This window comes from Megalops cyprinoides, chromosome 9 (genome assembly GCF_013368585.1).
Source record: "Megalops cyprinoides isolate fMegCyp1 chromosome 9, fMegCyp1.pri, whole genome shotgun sequence".
Lineage (NCBI taxonomy): Eukaryota > Metazoa > Chordata > Actinopteri > Elopiformes > Megalopidae > Megalops > Megalops cyprinoides.
The window spans coordinates 14,780,410-14,806,818 of NC_050591.1; the positions used below are offsets into that span (position 1 = coordinate 14,780,410).

At 42.9% G+C, this 26,409-nt stretch overlaps 3 protein-coding genes across 4 annotated transcripts; all 3 read left to right on the forward strand.

The window, feature by feature from the left end:
* The first annotated feature begins 595 nt into the window (after positions 1–595).
* LOC118782977 (stimulated by retinoic acid gene 6 protein-like) lies at positions 596–8,462 on the forward strand. Its single transcript, XM_036536617.1, has 11 exons — positions 596–675; positions 1,941–1,998; positions 2,558–2,655; positions 2,962–3,098; positions 4,398–4,518; positions 4,618–4,663; positions 4,957–5,079; positions 5,211–5,275; positions 6,977–7,085; positions 7,656–7,761; positions 8,374–8,462. The coding sequence occupies exons 1-11, from the start codon at positions 599–601 to the stop codon at positions 8,460–8,462; spliced, it is 1,029 nt and encodes a 342-aa protein (XP_036392510.1). The 5' UTR covers positions 596–598.
* Positions 8,463–9,036: 574 nt separating this feature from the next.
* Positions 9,037–12,791, forward strand: LOC118783613 (stimulated by retinoic acid gene 6 protein-like). Its single transcript, XM_036537556.1, has 8 exons — positions 9,037–9,109; positions 9,199–9,247; positions 9,525–9,624; positions 9,983–10,102; positions 10,354–10,514; positions 10,678–10,797; positions 11,178–11,406; positions 12,412–12,791. The coding sequence occupies exons 3-7, from the start codon at positions 9,527–9,529 to the stop codon at positions 11,366–11,368; spliced, it is 690 nt and encodes a 229-aa protein (XP_036393449.1). The 5' UTR covers positions 9,037–9,109; positions 9,199–9,247; positions 9,525–9,526; the 3' UTR covers positions 11,369–11,406; positions 12,412–12,791.
* Positions 12,792–16,470: 3,679 nt separating this feature from the next.
* tagln (transgelin) lies at positions 16,471–26,077 on the forward strand. 2 transcript variants are annotated; one of them, XM_036536366.1, is made up of 5 exons: positions 16,471–16,715; positions 23,745–23,936; positions 24,249–24,420; positions 24,543–24,645; positions 25,157–26,077. In XM_036536366.1, exons 2-5 carry the CDS (start codon positions 23,757–23,759, stop codon positions 25,299–25,301), a joined length of 600 nt encoding a protein of 199 aa, XP_036392259.1. In that variant the 5' UTR covers positions 16,471–16,715; positions 23,745–23,756; the 3' UTR covers positions 25,302–26,077. The 2 variants fall into 2 exon arrangements, with proteins under 2 accessions (XP_036392259.1, XP_036392260.1); XM_036536367.1 differs by lacking the exon at positions 16,471–16,715 and having other exon boundaries at positions 23,739–23,936.
* Positions 26,078–26,409: the final 332 nt, after the last annotated feature.

Sequence of the window (26,409 nt, forward strand, 5' to 3'; positions counted from 1 at the left end):
TGGTTATTGCCCATCTTAGTGTGTTTTCTGTAGTTTACCCAGTGCTATCCTTCTGAGTTCCAGAGATGCCAGAATTCATTCTGTAGCGTCTTCGCCTTCGTCTTCAATCCTTGGACCCACTCCCATGTACAGCTAAAATCCTGATGTGGTTTTAATAATCTGACAGCTAGGGTGAATTTGTGACTCCTGCCTGCCTGAAGCCAGTCGTTTAATTCTTTAATAATTACAGTGTGGAACCAAATTGTATGCCTTGGATTGGGGTGAGGTGATGGTAGATCGTTGCGTTGAATCTTGTCATTATTATGGTTGATAATTATTATTTATTATTAGGGATAAGTCCCCGGATGTATTGTTATTTAAATATTTTTTGAATGTTTGTTGTGTCCATGTTTAAAGCCCTTCAGTCATCTACTGAGCACACCTGAGCTTCTGAAATTTCACACAGTGTACTTGCCAGACGCAACTGAGAACTGTGAGCAATGATCCTTCTGGAAAGTCAGTTGCGTTGAATTTGGGTGGGAGGGACTATAGTTCACATAGGGTGAAATCATCGGCGTGTTCTTTCCTGTGTTCAGATTTTCGGGAAACGAGAGACGCCATGGCTACATCTTTTGAAAACTTCAGCAGCAACTTGAAGGAGAGGAGAGGGGGTGAAGAGAGCGCCTCTTCGTCGGGGTAAGTCATTCCCTTCACTCTTATTTTTGCAACTGTGCAGTGACCCCCACTACTCACCTCCTTTTTCCAGAGAAGAAGAGGGCTGTATACAGTTAGCATGTGTACATAGCTCTGGTTCTCAACTAAATGCAGCTGGTACTGTCCTTTAAAACGATTCTCACCATATTTCAGCAAGTTCAGGTGATCACCAAAATTAATTAAAAGAACTACAGGGGGTAAGCAAAATAATGGAAACACCAAATAAAATAAAGTCTAGAAGAAATTAGATTGCAGTTAAAAATGAGTCTCCACATAGGTTTTGTGTTAATGTCAATGCTAAATACCAGTGTCTTTTTTGGTATAAAATACGTTTAAAATTTCCAGGGCAGCATACATTTACATTCACATTTTGTCATTTAGCAGATGCTCTTAAACAGAGCAACAAAGTGCGAAGTAAAGGTGCATTTAACAAAAACAGTTTTTAACAAAACAATATTGTACAAAAAAAGACATGTACATCAGTCAACATGTGAGTGAAACACAATTCCTCCATTATTATGAGAACGAAAACCTACAAAACTACAAAAAAATATTAACAACAAAACTACAAAATATACAAAATTTACATAATTGGAGAATAACATCATACTAAGCTAGGGGAGATGAGGTACAGTTTGGGGATGCCTGTCTTCGGTCTGTACCAGAATGTGGCGAGCAACTCGGCTGTTCTGACCGCAACAGTAAGCCCATTTCACCACATAGAGAACAAGATGGAGAAAGGAAACTACCTATACACAACCCATAATTGTGGGACATGGGGACAGCCAAGCATTCCTGAAGAGGTTGAGTGCAGTGGCCTGGCTGGTGTATACTGTAGGTTGTAATGATGGATTGAAGATAAGAGGAGGCTGACTGCTGGGTAGGCTAGCATCAGTATATTGAAACGGAAATATGAGAGACATAACAGACTTTGAAAGAGGTCAAATATTCGGTGCCCAACTCGAATGCATCAGTTACAGAAGCTCCAAAGTTGTTTAATGAGTCAAGAGGAGCAGCGTGGAAGATCTTGATGGCACAGACCAAACAAGGGAAGCCTGCATCAGGAAAAAGGTGCAAAAGGTGGTTGAAAGTTGAAGCTCAGTGAAAGGGATAGATGGACATCGCAAGGACTGGGGAAGGCACACATACTCATACACTGTTTCTTTTATTGGGCACATGCTGCTGATGTCGTGCTGATGCTGATGCCAACCTGCAAGTTCACAGGTGTGTCCACCTTCTGTTCACAGGGAGCAGGATGAGTTTTGCAGGTATACTAATATCGTGCACTACTGGCTGATACCTGCGGTAAGTCTGACTTTAGTAAAGGAGAAAGTTACTGAAAGTACATAACTTTGTATTCACCATTTAGCCATGCCACATTGCATTGCATTAAAATACACAATATTCCTGCAGTTAGCCAGGAGGTGATTTTTGCTGCTTTTTTGCTGTGTGGGAGTATTCATCAGGACACTTGTCTAACAGAAGGTTGCAGGTTTTAGTTCTGGGGATGCTACTGTGGTGGCCCTGCACTGGTTTCTTAACCTGAATGGCAATTTTATCCAGCAGTTTAAATTGATAACATACATATTTGTAGGGTATACAAGGAAATAAACACTGTAATTTAATATTGCATGAGTTCAATACTGTCATACTAATGCACACATGACATTTCAGTCCTTTGTAATACTGTAATAGGCTATGTATAATTCACAGTAGTCTTATGAAATGTTAAACAACGGTGCTATGCACGCCACCAAAGATGCCATGAAGTAGGAGGGCTGGTGGCACTCCCATTTTTGAAACAATGTTACAGAAATACTCAAGTTAGCTGTTTTAGAAGTATATAACTAAACTGTGATGATAGGTGCTGTTCACAGTGATAGTGTCATTCTTGCAAAAACGGCGGACGAAGCGTGCCATCGACTTCAAATGTCCTCTCAATCAAAGATTTGGCCTGCCACTGTAAGTCAACATCGTTTAACTATTTTCATGAAAAAATGTCAAAAAACAGCTGTACATTATTTGTCTTGAAAAAACGTTGTGACTGACATAACTTTCATTGACAGTCAATATGCTCTTCATAATCATATGCACTGATATGAGATATATGATATGTATTTTTTTACATTACGTCATTTAGCAGACGCTCTTACCCAGAGCGACTTCCAAAAAAGTGCATCACTATGCTTTACTCGTAGAACAAAGTGCTTTATCTTGTTTTGTACCAGTTTCCACACCTGAGTCAGGCCCAGTTCTCTGCTTTCACAGGCCATTAAAGCTCCTCAGCCTGCACAGTAACCGCTGGGCCTTCGCCATGGCGTTTGGAGCCATCGCAAATGTGGTGGTGGACAGGATAGGACAAGAGACATCCGTATGCTTATTTAATGCACCCTCATGGGCTAAAGGTACGGTCCATCCATCCTTTTGTAGAGCATTGATGGAGTAATGGTACAATCTGCCATCTGCATGTTCCATTTTCACAGTGCATACATGAACTAGCCGTACCTCCCAACCCTCTTCAGCAGGGTCTTAATGGGCAATAAATAATTCATCTTTTTAGTTGTACAAATGAAAACGCTTACATGGTAATGGCTGTTATTCAAGTAATCATTATTAGTAGCACGTATTTTTAGCTATATTTACCTATATACTTATCTGTTTTGTAAACCCTATGTGGCATCATTTATTGGTTTGCACCTGGCCATATGCAAGTGTCTCTGAACAGTTGAGGTTAGCTACAGAAAGTGACAGTGAAGTCTTATAGCAAAGGACAAGAGCAGTCACCCCACCCAGCCTCGAACCCGGGTCTACAGGGCACCAACCATGCCACTTTGACCGCGACACCAAAGAGTCGGCTTTCACATTTCTTACGCTTACCGTTCTGTATTTGACACAATCAACACAAGCTCAAACAATATTTCACACTACAGAAAGGATTGTCTATTCCCAACACCTGTGAAAAAACTGCACATCCACTCAGTGTTTCACTTACATTTTGGCCATCGTAAGCCGCTTAAACAACACAGTTACCTAGGTTGCAAGATAAAATTGGCTTGTGACATTGCTAGCAAGCCAAGTTCAATGTTCATTATTATCAGTGGCTATCAGTTATCTTGCAAGCTTTGGTCAGATGTTTAAAAAATAAAAAACGAAGTATTAGCTGCAGAACGTGATCCATGAAAAACTTGTGTTGTCTGTGGTGTGTTTAAGTCCTCTCTTTAGTTTTGGTTTTCATGTCATTTTTGCTTACTGCCAAACTTTTGATGACTTTTCTGATATAATGCACTCTGTCCTCTGACTTTTTTTGGCACCCCTTCCCTATCAGCAATAAACTTCAGCAGATAGCTGTCTGTGCTTTGAATAATTACGCCACATTTGACTTTTTCTTATTCTTTCCACACCTATCGGTGATGTGTTTATTAATATATATCTAAATTTATACAGACACAAACAACGGGTTGGAAGACGCTATTTCCTTTCAGCTTCATGTTGACTTTTTGTAAGCAGTTTATTTTGAGGACACTGAGATTAGGGGAGGGGCTGACCATGAATGCACAGTAAAGCCACAAGTTGCAAAGGTGAAAAAATTCAGAAAGGTACTCAAATGGAGTAACTGAGTCTAGCAGAGAACAAAAATTGAGATGTTATAAACTGCGCTGCTGCCACAGAAAGTAACTCTGATGGCTTGTCCTTCTGTGTCCTAGTGTTTGTGATATTAGTCTCTGCTATGGAGGTGGCAGTGATTCACTACCCAATGTTTGTCTGCCTCACTGTGGAGAACAAGGTCCTCGGCAACCTTATGGGCTTCGTTTACACTCTGGCCTGGTGAGTGTGCCTCTCTCTGCCACACCCCTTTTTGCTTGAAGGAAGGTTTCTTGCTGTTTGAAAAATTAACAGCATTCTCAACTGGGCTCTCTCCTGCAGGTTTGCCTTTCAAGTTTACAAAACTGTTGACCAACAGAATCACAAGGTTTGTCACCCTGAATATATATTCACAGTCTCAGCAAACAAGGCTATGATTGTGTAGTGGAGTTCAATAGCACAAGTGTGGATGTTAGCATTGGGAAAAGAAAATGACACCAAGCAGCCCTGGTCTTTACACTTTAGCCTGTTTGTGTAGATGATCTGAAGCTACGATTTGAAACCTGCAACTAGTCTGACCTCATTACATATAGGTGTGCACAAAGACAATTCACAGAGTTCAGTACACACTGACTGTGGATTAACCTCTCTCCCCCATCACTCTTTCTTTTTCTGGAATAGGACATGTATGAAGAAGCTCTTGCTGTACCTGTTCCTGCTTTGTTGTGCTGCACATTCCTCGTCCTGAACTTCCTCCGTGGCTTCTTAAAGCAACTGTCCTCCGGCTGTTTTCGCGACAGCCAGGTATGGTGCTGCTCCTGAATTATCACCTCCACATTTCCACAACGCATATATGAAATATACCCTTGATGCTAAGTGGTCATATGCACTGTGGATCTGATTTTGATTGATCCCCATTCTTCCTGGTATTTTAGGACCTGACGGACCTACCTCATGTCACTGCATATGTGAAGCGTCTGCTGAAGCCCAGTGATGCAGTGTGAGTACTGCCGCCCGGGACCATTCCTATAGGCGAATACAGAGGTGTAGACGTTTGCATGTCTATGCTGACGACATGCAACTCTTCCTGTCGTTTCTGCCATCTGACACACAAGTTTCTGCAGGCAGCTCAGCTTGCCTGAAAGACATTTCACAGTGGATGGTGGACCACTGCCTGAAGCTGAACCTGGCTAAAACTGAGATGCTTTTCATCCCATCAAAGTCCTCCCCATTTCAAGAGCTCTCCTTCAGCCTAGATTCTACAAGACTTACAACCAATAGCACAGTCAAAAGCCTTTGTGGAATGCTTGATAGCCAACTGTCCTTCTCCTCTCAGATGGCAGCAGTGAGTCGGGCTTGCAGATTTTTCCTCTACAACATCCAAAGGATCAGCCCCTATCTCACTACATATTCAACACAGCTCCTAGTTCAGGCCCTGGTCCTCTCACGCCTGGACTACTGCAGCTCCCTCTTTGCTTACTTTCCTGCCTGTGTAATCAAACCTCTACAACTAATACAAAATATAGCGACATGATTTCTCTACAATCTCCCTAAACGCTGTCAATTTACTCCCCTCCACATTGTATTTCACTAGCTTCCTGTAATCCCTTATATCAAGTTCAAAACCTTGGTGCTGGTATACAGGACAGTGAATGGGACAGCTCTATCATACCTACGACCCCTCTTCAAACTCTATGTTCCCTCAAGGTCCCCTGCATCTACAGGGCAACAGACTTTCCTGACCTAAAAGGGTCGCTCTTCTTAGACACAATTCCTGTCTATATTGGTCCCTCAGTGGTGGAATGAACTTCCCACGTGGGCTGGGACAGCAGAATTTCTGGCCATCTTCCGACGCATACTGAAGGCTCACCTCTTCAGACTACATCTCGGTTCCACTTCTATCCCGACCCCCTAACACCTGCTACTTCTAGCATTTGATGTTAATTTTATGTGTAGTATTGTGATGTATTTTCATTTTGTGTTCTAGGGACTGTTGTATCATAGTATACTTGGCTTCTGTTAGAGTGCACAAATTAATTTGTGGTAGGGCTTGAATAGTGTTATGCTCACACTCATTGGTCTGGGAGTGTTGTTAACCTGGTCTGACACTGTTGCTTGTTTAAGTTGAATGGATACACTTGTTCTACTATGATGGAAGTCACTCTGGATAACAGTATCTGCTAAATGTATGCAATGTAATGTAATGTAGACCCCAAAGGCTGTAGACAATCCAGTACAATCCCAGGTGTCACTGCTTTATAGAGTGGAATGTCACAAGATTAGCCCTCCAAGTGACTTGCAATAGACAGAACTGGAACAAAATGAATTTTTAACAACTGAGATGTAGAAGTCAGAAGGAGAGCCTTAGCCAACTGAACCACTTGGGAGCCCCATTTCCGACAACTTCTGAAATGAATTGTGACATGCTTGTTGTGAATGTCTGTAGGTCTTGTGACAAACGTGTTGAAGTGGATCCCTTCAGCAGCGAGATTTGGGACACTTGCCATTTTACTTGCTTGGAGAATTTGGGGGATGGGGTAGATGTGACAGGCCACTGTGATGGTAGTTGATATATATTGTAATGCAATCCATTTCTTGGAGTTAAATGCTTGTCCAGTCAGACCTTTCAGTGGTCCTGTTGGGCTCTAGGTCATGTTTGTTATCCCATGAAACAGACTTCCATGGTGCCCCCTACCTGTAGAGTGAAGAAATCCTTGTTCCAGAGGCTGGTGTACGAGTGGGATCCCTGCTTCCACTTCCCTGCACGCATGATTATTGTATTGGTGATGGCATTGAATACTATCTATCAGGTGAGTGAAACATCAAAAATGCCGCCCTGTTCTAATACACATCATATTAAAGCATACCTTGGACTGCTGGGTGACCTTATGTACTTATTATGTAGTATGTGTATGTAAATGAAAGTCAAAATTAATTTTGTATGACATTAATATTTTAGAAAGAACAGCCACATGAGGGTTTAGTTTAATATGAAAAGCATGTACCAAGTAATGGTATTTGCAGGGTAGGTTGACAGATGCATGAACATGTCAAATCTGGACTTTATTTTCCCATAGAACATAGTGACTTTGAAAGCAAACCTGTGGTCATAATGGTCTATATGTAGCTCTTTTTAAATGGACATTAGCTTTATATCAAATGCATTTTGTTTGTGAAGACTGTTTTAGATGGCCATTATGCTAATATGTCTCCAAGCATGATGTACAACGCATTGTTTCATCTGTAGAATAATCTATGAGTAAAAATAAGTACATGTATGTGTTAAGCAGGAGGGCATGGGGCCATTTGAAAGCAAAATCTCATCATAAAGTCATACCTTGAAAGTGCTCTCATCACCTTTGATTTTTTCTTGTTTCTAGACTGCATTTGTACAACTGTCATTGGTCATCAACTTTCACGAATTCTACAGGAATTGTACCGCAGAGGGCAATCTGTTCTGTTTATTTTTCTCGGGAGCATTCCCAGGTTGTATTCCAGAGCAGCGCAGTTTCTCTGTGTCCTGGGCTGCGTGCATAAGTGGAGCTGCATGTCAATGAATGAGTGCCATGGACTGAGTGAAAGGGTGGTGTGGTCACTGTGATGGTGTAGTAGCTGTGATGGTGTAGTAGCTGTGATGGTGTAGTAACTGTGATGGTGTAGTAACTGTGATGGTGTGGGAACTGTGATGGTGTAGTAACTGTGATGGTGTAGTAACTGTGATGGTGTGGTCACTGTGATGGTGTAGTAACTGTGATGGTGTGGTCACTGTGATGGTGTGGGAACTGTGATGGTGTAGTAACTGTGATGGTGTGGTCACTGTGATGGTGTGGGAACTGTGATGGTGTAGTCACTGTGAGCAGATTGTGTGGTTGATCCTATTGTGAGATCAGTCTGATCATTGTGAGTGGATAGCTTGGTCACTGTGAGCGGATGGTGTAGAAACTATATGGATGGTGTAGTGACCAATGTCATTGAAAGTTAAAAATTAACGGTGACTCATAGTCAAATGATCAAGGCCTGCCTTTGCTTAATTACAGTATTTGTATTTTATTTACATTAAGGTATTTATACAATTAACTCCTGTTTCTGTCCATGTAGATTTTGACACAACATTGATTGTCACCTCGTTTCTGACGCTCTTCATAACGGTTTACCATACCTTCCAAATCATGGTACAGTACAGGTGAGGTTTGGTTTTTTATCTGGGGGGATGGTGGGAGGAATAAGGGAGGGTAAGAGAGTTGGTCCAGGGTCAGACTGACAGGTGAATGTGAGGGATGGCCTCGGGGTCACTTTGCAATTCATAAAACAAATAACTACAGACAGACATATGCACAACTACTGCTTTTACACACACAATCACTCTCTTGCAGTACACACAAATATACAACACAGTCATGCTTATCTACATCTACACACCTACATTTTGAAAAACTATTTGAAATAAAAGTTGGGAAGTCCACATACTTATAAGACTGTATTAAGACATTCATCCAGATGGATCTGCCTGTATCAAGGTGTATATCTGTAAAAATTTCTTGAATATATTATAAATAAGATGGATTAAGTGTAATTTATTTTACCCCAATGGAAAATATATTAAAGTCCTCTTAAGACATCTTAAAGAAACTTGAACAGGTGAATTAAAAGCATTTCATTTACACAGGCTGCTTAAGGAAACCAGGAATGTGTCTTAAGATTTTAGATTTTAGACATATATACTCTCAGGCCTTCATCTCCTTCCTCTTCCTCCCTCAGAACTCAGATCAGGAAGCTCTACAAAGGTGATTGGACAGGCTTGCCTCCTAAACTACCTCACTCAGATGTTGCCGTGGTGAGCAAACACAGTGAACATACAAACTATACATGTGTATAAAAAAATGCATTGTTAGAGTCTTATTTAGCTTGTTCCTTTTTTTCTAGGCACGAAGCATCACATACATTGGAATTCAGATTGCTTTTCTCATTTCAGGTAAGTAGAACACATAATTCGGTCTCATGGACTGTAGTATGAAAAAGCAATAAATATAAGCTCTTCGACAACCAGTTGATCGACTGATTCATTGTTTGTGTTAACGGTTGATTTGTTGGTTAATGGGTAGATTCATTTGCTGTGTGGCTGATTTGGATTGTATTATTTGGTTGGCTGGTTTGTTGATGGGTTGATTAATTGAATGATCAGTTAATTGACAGATTAACTAAGTGAAGTGTGATTAAGTGTGACATTGCAGAATGGATTTACTCCACAGGCATGGCGGTTATGAATGTGATGCTCTTCCTTGTTGTGTACTCTGTGATCGTCCTGCCCATCAAGCAAGGTCTCTTCCGCATAGCCATCAGAGACATCATGTAAATCCATCTGCTTTTCCCTTGTTATTGTGGTGCTTATATTACTTAAATATTTCACTGTTATAATACTGTTGATAGTTAATTGTACCAAAAGTACCAATCAATACAACTTGCTAAATATTTGCAACTTATCATGACGATTTTCAGTAGATACTCAACAGTGTATCTGAAAAGGTTCAAATGAATTTATGGAGGCTACATGGACAGTAGAATTCTTTCCTGTGTTCTTTGTGGGTTATGCTATGCGAGTGAGGGTAGCAGTAGTTTTACTATATGTAATGAATATAATGAATGTGTCTTGTTTCAGTGTTTGAGGAAACTTCTTTTAAAATCTACTTCATGCTCTTTATTTCCTCAGTATCAACGCTGCACCTGTTTTGTTGGTGTTATACTTACTTATGGTCATCACGCAATGGTTCTTTCTACAAGAGAAATTGTCGCCCACGGACAAAAAGAAGCCCCTTGCCTTAAACAACATGTAAATAGAACCTTCGTGAGCACATCAAAGACCACCTCTTGTTTGTTTTTTTCTTAATGTGAGTATTTTTATGCTGTTTTATGCTGTTATCTTTCTCCCCGTTCTCTCTTCTCCCATTTCTATATCATTCCTTTCCTCTTGTCTTTCTTCTCGTCCCTTGTGTCTCCTCTCTTTGACTTTACTCTCCCCCTCCCACCCTCCCCCTTTTCCTCTCTCCTCCCCTCTTTCTGTCTCCTCTCTTCCCTGTGCAGACGGGCTCTGGAGAACATCAGTTACTTCTGTTTGTTTTTCTACATCGTTGAGGGTGCGATGGCGTCCGCTATGCGGCTGCTGACCAGCTTCATCCTGGGCAGCCTTAGCATCGCCCGCATCGACCACCCCACCATGTCAGTGGTATCCCGTCTGGATGCAGGTAAGGTCCTTTTTTGCCCGCAACTCTGTTTCACAATCTGCCTTTTTACTGATGGATGCCGGGATGCACTATGAGGTGTCCCCCTCAAATCATGCCATCTGAGAAACAGTGTGTGGGTGAGGCCATCACTTGCAGTATTACTGACTCCTCTCTGTGTGGCCAGGGTACTGGGCATGGGTGTCTGTGCTGATGGTGGACTCCACTCACACCAACCCCACCGTTCTGGCCTTCAGTCGCATCTTGGCCAAGTCTGTCTCAACCTCCAGCCATGACGGGGTGCCAGGTTTGTAGCCTCTGACTCAGGTACCCCAGTCTCTCTTGTCAGTGGTCCCCAATGCCACCATACCCGGCTACTCCCTGAACATTGCATACCATCCAACAATACTTCACTTCATGCACTGGAGTCTTTCTGTCTTTAAAAACCTTAAATGGAGGGCCTCCCAATCAGGTTTCACTAGTATGAGTATGCTAGTTCAATGTTGACTGTGCTGTTTTGTTTTGTTAGGATATTTGCATTTTTTCATTTATTTTTGATTTCCTGTTCTGTGTTCTGTTTTTTTCTTCATGTTTCTTAATAAAGATGTTTTAAATGTCAAATGCCCCCCCCCCTCTCTGTTGCTCTTTCTCTTTTGCTCTCTCTCTTTCTCTCTCACTGTGTCTCAGAGGGCAGGACTGAACAGTGGAGACACAGGGCCAGGTGTAGGTGGTGGTTGGGCTACACCCTGCTGCGGAATCCGAGGCTGGTGCCCCTCCGCAGGCAGGGCTACGATGTGAATATCTTGGCCTCGGGAGAGCTCACTCCTGTGCCACAGTCACCAGTCACCTTTGACAGCTTCACCAACCCACTGCTGTGATTGCCCCAGGACTTTTTATCTGACCCACATCAACCATGGTAATGTTATTTCCTCTGTCCCATTTTGAACCATAAAGTGAAGGGAAATTACAACTGACAGGACATCATATATTTATTCTATGCTCTTACCTCAAATGGTTGGGAATTACCCCTATGTCTTTATTGGTTGTTCAGCAAAATCAGTCAATAATTAAAAAATGCAGCTAATGATTTAAACAATAAGCATGGCTGTTTTTGTAGTCAGTTGTGATTTTTAGTGTCCACCTCCCCATTTACAAAAGCAATAACTCCTTGTATTATTAAATTCAGATGTTTCATCTGTCAGACTTCTGAAAATCTTGTAAATGGCAAGAATTTCTGCAGCAGAGGGCATGTTTTTGAAATAAATATGCAGTATCAAAACTGTATATTTTGTACACATTTTTGAACGAGTCAGACCTCAGGGGTAATGTGGCAATTCCTCCAGGGAACTCCAGAAATGCTCCATGTCTTGGTGCTATATAGGTAGGCCTATAATGTATGCCCTGCCCACCTGTAACTTGGTAGATATCAAACTTACCATCCCAATAAAAACAGAGAACAGAAAAACAGAAACCTAAAAACTGTAGTAAACCACAACAGTGCTGGCATTTATGCTCTCCACTTGCATTGTCTTTCTACCCTTCTTCCTAAAAAATCCCTATTTTAGATGTCAGTACAATCCTCTGGTGGATAGTGTACACCAAAGGTACACATTAACTGCATTAATTGGAACCTAAGCTAGAGGGAGCCACAAACTAAAAAAACTGGTGGGGGCCATGTCCTTTATTACAGCAGATCCATTCACTGCCTGAGTCAGCAAATGAGGGCAGACTGAGCGATATCCAATGTCCTTAAGAATATGAAAGACAGTCTCATTGTACAGAAAACAAAAAAGGAAAAGTTAAGGTTAATTTTTTGAGAAACATTTACTCATAGGTTGCCAACAGTGCCAACAATCTTGTTATGTCTTTGTAAGGTAAGTGTCTTGTCTTATCTTTGATCTTGTTGTGGACGGTATAACAGGTGCTACTTCCAATGCCTATCCCAGACCCTCCCTGCTCACTGTAGAGAGACATCAAGCCAAGTATACACAGCTATCTTCACTGCCTGACTGCTGGATAGAGTTCCTGGTGGTGGTGATTACCACTGGATGCTACTCCACCCCCTCCTGTGCTCCCCAGCTGAGGACAAGTTATCAAGTCAGGACAATCACCAATATTGACAAACACTGATAAAAGTGGATGTGCCTATGAGGCCATCAGAGCCATGTAGGATGAACAATGAGCGTGGGACAAGGAACAAGACATCTGTGTTTTGAAGGACTCATAGGCCGTGTTCACACCTGGCATAACATATGTATATATATATATATTTCAGTATTATGCTTCCTTACCTTTTTTTAAAAAAAAAAAAAAAACTGTTGTTAGCAACATGTTTATCTTTTTTCTTTTGCTAAACATTTTTACCCTCATTTCTGTCACTGCCAAAGATTCCAAGTCATTCACATTGATTTATGGCACCATAAAGTAGGACAATATGCTTTTGACGCTTAGGGTTATAAGTAGGGGAGCCGCGATTAAGGGGGCATTTGCACTTCCAGAGCTCAAAAGACAAGAACAGAAGAACTTTCTGGAACTTTTGGACTTTTGCCCTCATCACTGTATTGGATAGTTCTTAAAAGTAGGGACAGAAAGCTACCTTAGCTAGTAATTGATTAGGGAAGTATCAGTGATGCAATCCTGGTGTTTTTCAGTGAAATGTGTAACCAGTACTCTGTAATAAAACATTTTTCTGGCTATTTTGGCTTTCCAGTGACTGGTTTGGGTAGATTTGGGAGGTGTATTGCTGTTTGTTGCTGGTAAAGTCCTAAACAACTTTTCTATTAAGGCAATGGCACAGAAGCATGATCTCTGTCACTGTATTTCACATGTTACTGTATGCTACACATACAGTAAGCACAAAGAGTAGACTCAGGGGGACATTAAGCAGACCACCGGGTCTGTATGCTAAGGCCAGACAAACCCCTGGGTCTAGCACACAGCATTAGCAAGTCCTGATGAGAAGCCCACTGATCAGGTATTGGAATATTATTTCCTCAGCAACACCTTGTCACTAGGATATATCCTTTGATATTCTGGAATATCGAAGGATATGAAATCATGTGATTGCAAGCTGTAGTTGTCATTGATTCGTTGAGAAACAAAAGTACGTAAATGAAAATGTAGCTTTCATAAGATTGCATTATATATAAATGTGTGCAAATGAGTGTTAATGAGGGCCAGTCTATCTTACCATACAGAACATAACGATACATAGGAGACCTAGAGTTTGTGACCAATCCTAATGGTGCACAGAGTCAAGCATTCATAAAAATGAGTAAGAAATTCATTCTTACCTTTTTCGGAAATGTTCAATGTGAGATTTAAAAGAGATTATTCAAAAGATCAAATAGCCTTAAATACTCAGGTTTTTAAGGGTATTTGATCTTTTGAACTGATATTAGTTCAGGCACAGCAGGAGAACATAAGAACCTTCAGTTTAATTTTTTTCTGAATTTATTAAGTATATCTGGGAAAGTTTCAACTCTTCTGTATTAAAAGGTACTTGAAATTTGCCCTGTGTCTCTTTCAGTAAATCTGTCAAACTGTAGATGATCTTATCTGCATACAGATTTATTTTCAGCTCTTTGATCCAAATTATTAACAAAAAGAGCAAACACTGTAGGAGCAGGGACTGGCAGATTTGTGTTGACCTGTAAAGTATCTGATAATGAACCATCAATAAGAACACATTGAGTTTTGTTATTGAGGGAGTTTTTAAACCTACTAACAGCATTGTCAAACAATCCAATATCAAATAATGATAGCACGATTAAGAGAATCAGGGCATCTGCAGCTGTAGTGGTAATGTACAGTTTGAAAGAATGATTTGAACTGATAAAAATTATCTTGTAAAATTTCTTACAAAAGTCATTGATTAGTTTACTGATAAGACTTTTAAGAACAGAAAGTTTAGCAACAGGCTAATATTTATTGAGATTTGTGGGTTCTCCTCCTTTAAACAAAGCTACTTTTTAATGTCCTTCTAACATTATTATTCTGTTTATCTCCAGTAATTTGTCTTTAACAATGGGAGTGTACTGACAAAGAGTTAAGGTCCAAATGCTGAACTTCAGCTTAATTCTCAAACACCAGCGCTGACAATGGACCACGTTGCACAGAATGGCAACAGACCACAGACTGACAGGCCTCCATCTTGGACTGAAATGAAAGGTAGTAGTGAATTACATAATATGGTTTAGGTAAATATATAACAAAGCTTTTTTTGCAACAATTTTTTTTCCCAGAAATATATTGCAAAAAACTCAATTGACATACAAATCCATGTTGCTTGTTAAGATAAAATACATACTGATTTAAAAACTGAAACAAGCATTTCTGACAAATCGGTTGACACAGCCAAGATGAGAAGAAACATACTTCAGAGACTCAACATGTCAACATGTCAATGTATTCGGTTGATGAAGTTCATGTTCTGGTGATTTTGTGCATATAATATTCATGTAATGCCAAAGGAAATGCTTTATAATATGGTATTTGTATAATATTTCACCCCACAAACAGTATGTAAGTATGTAAGGAATTACTGCGTAATTATGCATTTTATGCACATATAATCCTTGTTGTCCAGAAGGGGGTGCCACAATTGAAACAATTTGCATCTTCACCTCAGCATAACAAAGTTTTAGTTTAAAAAAGGAACTGTCAGACAGCTCTTCTCATTCAGTAAATAGTATGGCATAAGAAGGCTGTCAGTTTTCATTTTAATGACTGTATTATATAGGAACACACCTATGGATTGGCAAAGGCATATAAATAGTCCCAGGGGTGGTACAAACATTTGCATTTGACTAAAGTCTGATGAAAAATTGGTAGTCAGACTTTTCCTTTGCATGTCAGAATGTGACATAGTGTGCTGCCATTCCTTCTACATTGGAATGCATGGTTTGTCAAACAATGACATCACTTGGTACAGGGAATGGATGGGGGCTGCTGTTCAGCTTCCCTTCTTGGAAAGGTGCATGATTCAGGGGTTAGCCTGAAGGCGTGGTTTGATGCCAGATTCAAATGTAACTCTGGAACAGACACAGAATTGGACATACGAGAATACAGACAGTGATTAATATGGAGTGACATAGAACCAGCAACAATTTAGAATTGAAGAGGGGGGAGGGGGAGTAGAGAGAAAAATGAGTCAAGGATGGATGGGAGGTGACAAAAGTGAATCTTCACAAATATGGAATTGCACAGTTGAGTTGGTGGTAATATGAGGGGAATCTCTAACTCAGACACAGATGCAGTCTCTCTCTCTCTTGCTCTCTCTCTCATAGAGACGCACACACACATACACACACACACGCCTGTGAGTGAGACCTCTCAAACCATCCTGGACTTAAAAGGCCTGTCCTGCTCCTGGAGTGAATCCCTCATCCTTCTCTCATTCATCTCTTCTCCTCCTCCTCCTCCCCCACCTCCTCCTCCCCCAAGAATACTCTGTCCCTCTCTCTCATCATCTGAATAAGGACTTTGCCTACATGATAAGACTGTACCAGGCTTCGACACTTTCCCTTTACTCTAACCACAAATAAATAATAGACCACTGCACAAAGAAAGATGCAAGAAATGTACATGCCACAGAATGAGTTTGTCCTGCTTGGGCCTCATTTCTGATGTGTCTATAATATTCACCCCCCCTCCTCCTCTGTTCTTCCCTCATACCATCATCCTCTCCTTCTTGATCCCCCTTAACCATCCCTCCCTTTCTCCTGCAGACGAAGTGGTACACGGAGGTATTCAAAGAATTTATCGAGCTGACCAAACCGAGCCCTGTGGCTGCCTTCTCCCTCTCCCCCATCCCCTTTCCAAATAAGGAGGCGCTTTTAAACAGGGAGGAAAAAAAAGAAGAAAGGGAGAGAGAGAGAGGATGAATTGGTGGAGGGAGGGACAGGGAAAGAGAGAGAGAGCAGGAGAGAGAGGAAAAAGGCCATGCCCTTTTAAGGTTGTGGTTTCCTTTACCGCTCTCTCTCTCTGTCCCTCTCTCCCTCTCTCTCTCTTTCCCTCTTGCTCTTTCCAAGGAGGCTATGAGTGGTGAAGTCATTTCTGTTGGTCCGCTCTTTTTAAACCGGCAGTCCTAGAGAGAAGACTCCACACTCTGTCAGAACAAGAGTACACAAACACACATTCACACACATTCGCACACGCACACACATTCGCGCACCCAGAGGCAGCACCAGCTGAGAACACACTTCGCTCTCAACCTTTTACCAAGTAGGTATACCTCTCCTTTCCCTACAGTTTTGCAGGTTTTGCACGAACTGTCTTTGGACTTCACAGCGCTCAGTGAAAGTCTGGCTTGTTGAGGTTTACCGCTGAGATGTTCTACTTCAGTGCTGGTCTTCAGTGAAAGGTGGTGTCTTTATTCATCTGTTTTGTCAGGGAAATGGATGGACTGTTCAGAGTGGAATAAGGCTCTGAGGCGCTAAAGTGAATGACGGAAAACTTTGTGATGCCCTTCGTTCTGTCAGTGCCTCACACCATTTAACCTGGGAGCTCCTGTTGAGTGCGTAACTCAAACTGTCAGTGTTCAGCTGTCTGTCTGAGAGTTACATTGCATTGCCTTACATTACGTTACAGAGTTAGATGGTCCTTCCATTAGTAAGCTCTTCACTTCAGTGTTTCAGAGGGTGTGACAGAGTGGGAGAGATTTTGCCTGCCCCTTTGTTTTATCTTTTATCTGTGTGCTTGTCCCTCTAATTATTGTGTCTGTTTGTATGTGTTTGAGTATACAATTACATGGTTTCCAGTACTTAATTTATTTGTCTGCAAGTCTGTCTCAGGGAGTGTACATGTGATAGTAGTTTGCGACTTGTAATGTCCCTCTCAACATTATTATTATTCTCTAATAATTATATTTGTCTGTCTTTGAATGTCTGTGTGCATGTGCAAAATTGTATATCCCCTGTGCTTGATAACATATTTAAGGTGTGTGTGTGTGTGTGTTCATGTCTTGGCCCCTGTGTAAGCGTCAGGTCAGGCAGACATCCAGTCTGGGGACCAGCTCTGACGTAAGTGGTGCAAGGCAGCTGCTCCTACAAAACCTGCCCCCCTCCCACACATACTCCCATTGGCCTAGAGACAGAGGACTGTCACAGGTAGCCAGCTAATGTATAGCACTCTCTCTGACGCTGTAGCGACGTTTTTAGAACAATAGATTGGGATGGTACTTGCTGGATATTAACCTGAGAGTCTGACGGAAGCAATAACTGTGCCAGACACAGAAGCTCTCTTTGTGCTCTGATTGATGATGCATACTTAGGCTCACAGTTGCAAATTACTGCCATAAATGGTCTCTAAATTGGAATTCATCAGCTCACAGAGGTCCATTCTGAATGGCTGACACGCCCTCCCCACCAAACATAGAGGGAGACACTACACAGACAGTAGCAAGATACACACACCCAGAGAGACACACTCATACACATACATCCACAATCTTCTGACCTTCATGATTTAAAAAATCCAAAATATAATCATTTTATCCTTTAAAAACGTGTCAACTACTGTTACTCTCATGAGTGTATACATAGTTTGTGAATGCTACTATATTTTACAATATAGTATGTATTATGTTTGTAATACTTTTATGTTTAATATATAACATATTTTCATGAAAGTAATTTTCCTCAAACACACAATGCACACAAAAAAGAGAAACATACACAATTCTGAATTTAAAATTTACAGATCTTCTTATACAGTTTGCTTCATTTTTGCAATGTCTTAAAATGTGATGAGAACAGTTAGAGACTCCAGGGAGAGAGAGAGGGAGAGAGAGAGACAGGTAGGGTGGGGGGCTCAGGAGTGGCTCACTTGGCTAAGGCGAAGGGCCTAGAGGTAACACTCAGACCCAGGACATTAATCAACAGTGATTAGGAATTTGTAGCAGCAGAAAACAATTGGCTTTGTTGTGTTGGGGAAGGGTGAGTTCCATCAGCCAGGGTTCCCTTGTCACGTTGCTCTCAGCTCCATACAGCTCCCCAGGCACCTACATATCTCTCAGGTGGTTCAGCGTTTACCCTCCCGGTGCACTGTGGGACTTTTACTTTGAAAATACTCCTGGAGGATTGCTGCGGAGCCTAATTTACAATTACCCAATCCAAAAGAGTTAGGGGTGAAAAAGGAGGAAAATGCTTTACAAAAGAAAGAGAAAAAAAAGAAAAATGGGAAAAGGCAGAGAGATTAAACAAAGGACACACAGGGAGAGATACATCTGCACCTATCAGAGATACATTCAGTGAAGTGGAATGAATTTGAATTCTTGCAGATACTCTTGGATTTTATATCTGTATGTGTATATGTTTGCTTCTGTGTGAAACAAAGTCTTTACTTGAACATGGGTGAGTATGTAAGTTGTGATGTGTGAATGCATTCCAAGTAATTTGCAGACAGAACTTCCTCTGTGCTCTCTATGTCATCAACTAACCATGATCCCTCAATGTGTGATACATCAAAATGATGGCATCACAGGTATCTGTGCATTTATAAATATTACACAATAGAGCTGTCTTGGCGCAACTTCCATGGAAATATTTCTTAGTGAGTATGCAGATGTCACTCTGTGTGTGTGTGTGTGTGTGTGTGTGTGTGTGTGTGTGTGTGTGTGTGTGTGTGTGTGTATGTGCACGTTCAGTAATGTTAGGACAGATGTAGCCAGAGCAGTGGTATTGTAACCTTGCAGCCTGTGGCTTTGGACTGACCAGTAGCATGGATTTTAAAAAAATCCCAAGTTCCAATCCAGTGACATCACAGAGCGGAAAGAATTACGCCATTTGACACAGTTACAATTTATGGTCCGCTGTATAACATCACTATCAGGAATCCTGTCTTTCAGCACTCAAGTCTGTTGCTGTTTTATGGTGAGCCTGGCAGGAACTGAGTCATTGAGTTGCTGGAGGGAAATTTAGAAACATACAGTGGATAAGCATCCATGGAGAGGTGGGCGGCGAATTCATGGAAAGAAGAGACACATTACAGTTGGCTAAAAACATCAGTCACCAAATTGCCATACAGCCAACAAAGTAATGCTGGTCTTACAAAGTAATTCTAAGCAAGTTATTGTTTCTTTTTTGTGACATAGCCATTCATGAAACGAATGTGCAGTAAAATATATTAATTGTTGCAGTAAGTCTAGTCAAATACAGAGGACAGTGCTATAGTAAAATGAAGCTGCTGTAAAGATAACCTGTTTCTGTTAACTCCATCAAAACACTATCACACATTATCCAGAGAGCAGACAGCAGCATGGCCCGGCGGAGGCTTGAATAGGCTTACCACAGGGTCAGGGGTGAACAGATACAAAAGCAAACAGACAGAGCAAAACCCCTCCCTGCCACCATCACGCTCATGCTGTAGTTTACAGAAGGAGAGGGATCTCCTGACCTGTAACTGTGTCTGTAAGGAGATACCAAACTGGGCCTCTGCCAAACCCAACACAGGAACCTTCAAGACTTATAATTACCCATAATAGTCTCGGGGCTGATTGAGCCCCGCGGCAGCGCTGCGGCTGCTGTGTTATGCCTGCTTTACCCTCTGCAGCTGGTAGGGATGCAACGATAGCCCCGGTCATGAGATAGACATCCTGCTGCAGATTACCACAGGCAAACGCAGATCTGCCAAAGCAGCTGTCCGAGCTGCGTGAGCGGAGACCAACACGAAAGGGGCTGAAGCCGTCCTTATGAACGGTCCGTTTTGCTTTTGTTTCCTGTGATGGCGACCGTGCCCCTGAAATACTGGAAAGCCACATTCTGCATTAACGGCTAAGCTCCACAAACCCCTCCCAGCGTTTCTCCGCCATTGTAGCAACGTTGTGAGAATGTTGTGCGCTGGCAGGAAGCTCGTCTGTGACAGAGAGAATTGGATCGGCAGAGGCTCCTTGGCAGAGGCTCCCAGGGGTTGGCAGCTTTCCTCGGGGGGAGGGGGCATGTAAAACAGTCCCTGCCCTAATGGGAGGAGGGGGGGGGGGGGCACCGGAGGGACACTTTGGAGAGGGGGAGTTGTTGCAATGTGTTTCCAGTACTGCAACAGTTGAATGGTGACTGAGCTTGCCTGCATGCGTGGCGGTAGCAAGGCCAAGATGATCCATCTAACAGAGTGCCTGTATGTGTGTGTGTGTGTGTGTGAGAAAGAGAGAGACAGAAAGAGAGAGAGAGAGCGAGCGAGAGGGAGAGAAACACAATGGTGTGTATCAGGGCGGACATCGCTCTGCAGCAACAGCAGCCAATGTGGTGTAATCAAATCAACAACAGGAAGCCCGACTGCCTGATGATCAGAGCCTACTGAAAAAAGCCGTGCAGGCAAAACACAGTCACATGCACTGGAAACATCAGAAGCAATGGAGACAGGATGCATATGCGGTTATCTGCATGTGTCTTCATCCATTTGGAAAAGGTGCATATCCACTCTTTGTTCCTATGTCCCATGTGACCAGAGAAGGGATAGTCCTATCTGAGTGTGCACATGTGTTTCAGGGTACTGCTGGCACCACGGCATGAACTGGAACAAACCCTCAGCTTCATGGTGATACAGCCTACCCATTAATCGCGATGCACGACACAGATAACGTCCTTATCCTGAGAAATCTTAGTCCTCCCCTTGAGGGAGTGCTCCATAAAGTAAAGTTGCAGTGATCCGACGGGTTAATACCTCACTTTTCGCTGGATGGCAGCGCTGGTCTGGTTCGCGTTAGGACCGCGGAGCTCGAGCCAAGCCACGCTGCGGGAACACGCTGGCGGAGGTCCGCAGAAATTCTTCCCCCGCTGAAACAGAGACATTTCTGAAGGACGTCTGGCAGAGGCAGCAGCCCTGCTGCTAGGGGGCCGTGCTGCCACGGTTCTGTTTTCGCAAACGCGATCAGTACAGGTCAGTAGGGAGTACTTTGTGAACATATCCACCAAAAGCATCAACTACACAATCGCACGTACCTGCATGTTACTTCTGCTGTGTTCAGAAGCAAATGTGGCACCATCTGTTATCTCAAAAGAAAACAGGATGCTGACATGGGCTGTTTAGGGGTCGCTGTGGAGCCGCCCGTGGTCTGGGACAAAGCGGGCTTGCCGATACCGAGAGGCACCAGGTCAGCATGCTACAGACAGAGCCAGGAATACATTGCCAAAACACAGTTAGCCTTATTGAGTCAGATTTCTCTATGCAGACCTGACGTGCATTCAAACTGAAACCATACCCAATGTGCTTCCAGCCATAAAACTTAAAATGGATCAAAACTATTATGCTTGGCGCTTGCCTTCGTCCTCCATTCATTCTCATGCTCATAAACTCTTTGGCCCCGTCTGCGAGGGAGCGAGAGACTGGAAGTATGGCGTTTAAAGGAGAGAGAGAGAGAGAGAGGGAGGAAGGGAGGAGGAGAGGAGAAAAGCAGCTGTCGCTGAACAAATGGGACGGAGCAGACAAGTGGGCGAGTCAGGCTGGGGGCAGGGCTCAGAGCGCAGCTGCACTGGACTGCAACCTGCATCGGATGATGCTGCATGAGACCAGAGCCTACAAGTAGGGCAGGGCAGGAGAGGATCCTGAGGAGAGGGCGTAAATGCATATGATATGTATTGACTTCACTGAGTGATTACGCCAGGGTGGGATGTAACCTCTGACCTTTGACCCCCAGGCCCAGCAAGTCGTGGTGTCCTGACGTCAAGATGGCAGCACAGGTGATGGTGCCACCGAGTGTGTGTGTGTGCGCGCTTCGCAATGGCTGAGAGAGCGGGCGTTTCCTTCGCATTTTGTTGGTTGGCAAGGGTGGTGGTGTGTGTGTGTGTGTGCGCGCGTGAGCATAGAGCTCCCATTGCTCAGCGGTTTGGGCCAACTCCTCCTCGCAAACGCTCTCATTCTGTAAAAGAGTGGGAGGCTGGAAACTGCTGAGCATTTGGAGACTTCCAGCCGTCTTTGCAGGGGTTCTTTTGCAGATCCAGCGTTCAGGGGCTGGTGCACCCGGTTGCACAACCACACGCATTTTTATACGCATGTCGTCAGGGCTGCATATCTATGTCTGTGTGTCCAGTTTGTCCCCGTGGGCACATGCGCATGTGCGCGCATGCCTGTTCGCTTCAAACACACGAGCTGTTCCAAAAGGCTTGGATGGCAACAAAAAGGTCCCTCCGTGGAAATGTCAGGCAGGGATCTGCCTTGGGTAAACTGAGTGGAATGTTGACCATTCAAATGAGGGAAGTGTTTAATGGACATGATAGGGGGACTTGCATGCAAAAATGGATCCATATTGTTCCTTTCAGGTAAGTTGAAATGAAGCCATTGCAACACCACAAAGTAGATGAACAGTGCAGTTTACGGAACATTTATCAGAATTTTATACATTTTATTCAAATTAAGATAACACTTAAATGAGATAAGATGGATAAGTTGAGTTACTATATATATATATATATATATATATATATACACACACACACACACACACACACACATATAAAGGAGTACTTTACTTTCGAAGATGTGTATGGTCATGATCTTGCATACACAGAAACCAATGCTGTGAACAGCATCTTGCTGACACTTTACAGTAATCTGAAAGCCAATCATCCCAGGGCGATGGAAAAAGGGGGTGAACCTTTTTCTCCCCCTCAGAAGGGAGTTTGAATATCTCTCACTGCACTGATAAAGAGACAGAGGGAACAGTGTCTGACAATGCTGGTGCTGGTGACCACTGTCCCAGGCTCTCATGCGTGCATGCACACACACATCAGCAGACTCAGATTAAAGGCCTATAACCAGTCAGCCTGGCCTGTTCCGAAGTGTGTGTGGAGCCAGAGACAAAGCCAGTGCCCCTCCCTGTTTACCACGGTAACAAGAGCAACCACTTGCAAATCTTCAAAGTCAAACTTGGAGGCAGACTGTTGAGACAGACTGATTCTGTGCTGCTGACATAAATAATAATTTAGAGCTTAGCTTGCTTTCCTTTTCAATCCCTGAGGACTGAAGTCCAGTGGGTTGTATTGGTTACCATCACTTTCCACCTTCTTGAGTTTGGAAAATGGCTGAATGTAATCAAGCACGCAACAGAATGATTTATTTAGCTAATAAAGGGCTTATGAAGCTTGAAAATCTGAAACTCTCAAACATTCCTGGCATATATGCCTGCTGCTAGTTTTATACACAGGCAATCAATACAGGACAGAGGCTTTTCATCTTTCAAGTACAAATCAGCTTTCCCCTTTCTCTCCTCTTCCCTTCATTAATGATTTATATTTTTGCCAAACCCCCCTCCCACGGCAGGGAAATCCAGGTATGGCCAACAAGGGTCCCTCCTACGGCCTGAGCCGCGAGGTGCAGAGCAAGATCGACAAGAAGTACGACCCCGATCTGGAGGAGAGGCTAGTGGAATGGATCATGGCCCAGTGCGGCTCCGGGGTGGGCCGGCCTGAGGCGGGCAAGCTGGGCTTCCAGACCTGGCTCAAGGATGGCTGCGTGAGTGCGCCCTGACAGCTCACTCCAATACTCCCCTTTCCCACATGTCATCAGTGCTCACTCCGCTGTGCATACAATGGTCTCACAGTCTTGCCTTAGTGTCAGTATCGCTTTATCTCTCTTTGCGCCCCATCCAGTGACGATATGAGCTCTATAATTCCTGTAATCCCTGTTCCTGTTACCACCATGCAGGTGCAATAAATTTCCATTTCACTGTTGTCATGGTTCATCCCTCTGTGACCTACATCTCTCGCTTTCTCTCCCTCAATATGTAAGCATTCAGTGACTCTCCGTCCCTTCTGTCTTCCCCAGGTCCTGAGTGAGCTGATCAACAGCCTGTACAGCAGTGACAAACCCATTAAGAAGATCCAGACCTCGGGCATGGCCTTCAAGCAGATGGAGCAGGTGTCGCAGTTCCTGAACGCAGCAGAGCGCTACGGAGTCACCAAGACTGACATGTTCCAGACCGTGGACCTCTGGGAGGGTGGGTGTGCTTTGTCTGGGTCTTGGTGAATACCTGTTTGGATTATCTTGACCACCTATTAGTCACTGTGCATATCTTAATTGGCCCCATTTATAAATGCCTGACACTTGGTCTGGTGACAGGGAAGGACATGGCTGCAGTGCAGAGGACCCTCATGGCCCTGGGTAGTCTTGCAGTTACCAAGGAAGATGGAACTTACCGTGGCGATCCTAACTGGTTCTTTAAGTGAGTGTGTGGTGTTTCCACTGTTACATGGCCAATTCTTGGGGATTTAACAGAAACAGAATGGTTAAAATGGTTCTGCTCTTTACGAGTCAAACAGCAAAGAACTAGGGGCCCCACCATTGGAATATCAGACAGCTCTTTTCCTCTGTTGCAGTGAGATCAGCATAAAGTAATAAGCAATATGTTGTATTATGTATAACAAGCAGCTTATACTGGTAACATAAATATAACCACTAACCCTGGACATTTATTATAGTCTGTGATGCAATCATGTCATGTATTGTCTATTTATAATTATTTGTAAATGTAAGTATTATCTAGACTAAGTATAAACTATGAGTATACTTAAAATAAGATAAATTCAAAAACCCTGAAACTGAAGAATTATCACTTATCAGTTATACATCATACATCATATACTACAGGTCATATGCAAACTGATTAGTACAATAGCAGCTATGTAACAGTATCTTGCTTGTGGTATTGGTATTAACCCATGTGTATTCTTCAGGAAAGCACAGGAGAACCGGCGGGATTTCTCTGACGACCAGCTGAAGGAGGGGAAGAACGTCATTGGGCTCCAGATGGGATCCAACAGAGGGGCGTCCCAGGCTGGGATGACAGGGTACGGCCGACCCAGGCAGATCATCAACTGAGCCCCTGAATCCCGCTTCCCTCTTCTTCCCTTTCCTCCCGCCCTGCTCCTACCCCTCCCTCCTTTCCCTGGCCAATCACTGAAGTTTGGACTAGCTCCACATGTTCCGAACCTTAAACGAATGGGTCAGATTCATCCAGAACTTCACCAGGCCCCAGTCTGGATCAATACAGTGACCAAATACACATACACACATGCAACAGTCTAAAACCACTTTGAGATTGACCACACTGTAAAGCAACCAACTTTACACAATACACACTGTGTATGAATAAACTGACTGCAGACTATAAAATATTATGCATATAACAAAGCCTTAACCAAAGATCAATAGCTGCATGCACAATCACACAACTAAGAGGTACTTACTCCCCACTTAATTACGTCTTTATGCATATTACTGGGTTATTGACAGTTGTTGATCCCTTCAATTGAAATGTCAAAACTGCCACCTTGGTTAACCAAAAGTTTTATGAGGATGCCTATTTAAAAAGTAAAAGAGACATATTGTATTTGCACTTGTATTTGAGCAAAATGAAGTCCAGTGGAAATGCAATGCTAATAGCATAACTGAGATCTTTAGTGTCGGATTAAGTTGGATGAGATTTGAATTTGAGCTGAAAACATGGAGCTGAGGGTGTGACACAAGCATGAATGTTTTTTTTTCCCCTCATTGGGAAGAACAAAGTAAGAACGCTGTTCCTCATGCAAAACCTGAATCCTGACCAGTGCCTTGAGCCCTCCCTTCCACCGCCCAGTGTTTTTGTACATTGTCTTATTGAAATATGGTTTTGAAATAAAGTTCAGTCTAATTTTACATCTAAACGTGCTGAAGTATTTCTTATGGTTTTCTGTGTTACACGGAGACAGCCAGATGGCTGATCATGCAATGCAACGTCTTCCAAAGGGGTGAGAAGTAACACACTCAACACGTAATGCGCTAAAGCCTACTGCACATGTTACAAATCTTGAAAAGTCGTGATCGTACTACTGGCTGACAACCCATGAAAGCTTTGAAATCGAGGAATTTCACCTCTGGACTTGGCAACATTTTTGTGCCTTCTACTGGTCACTGATGAAGCCCTGCATACCAAGTCCAGGACACAAAA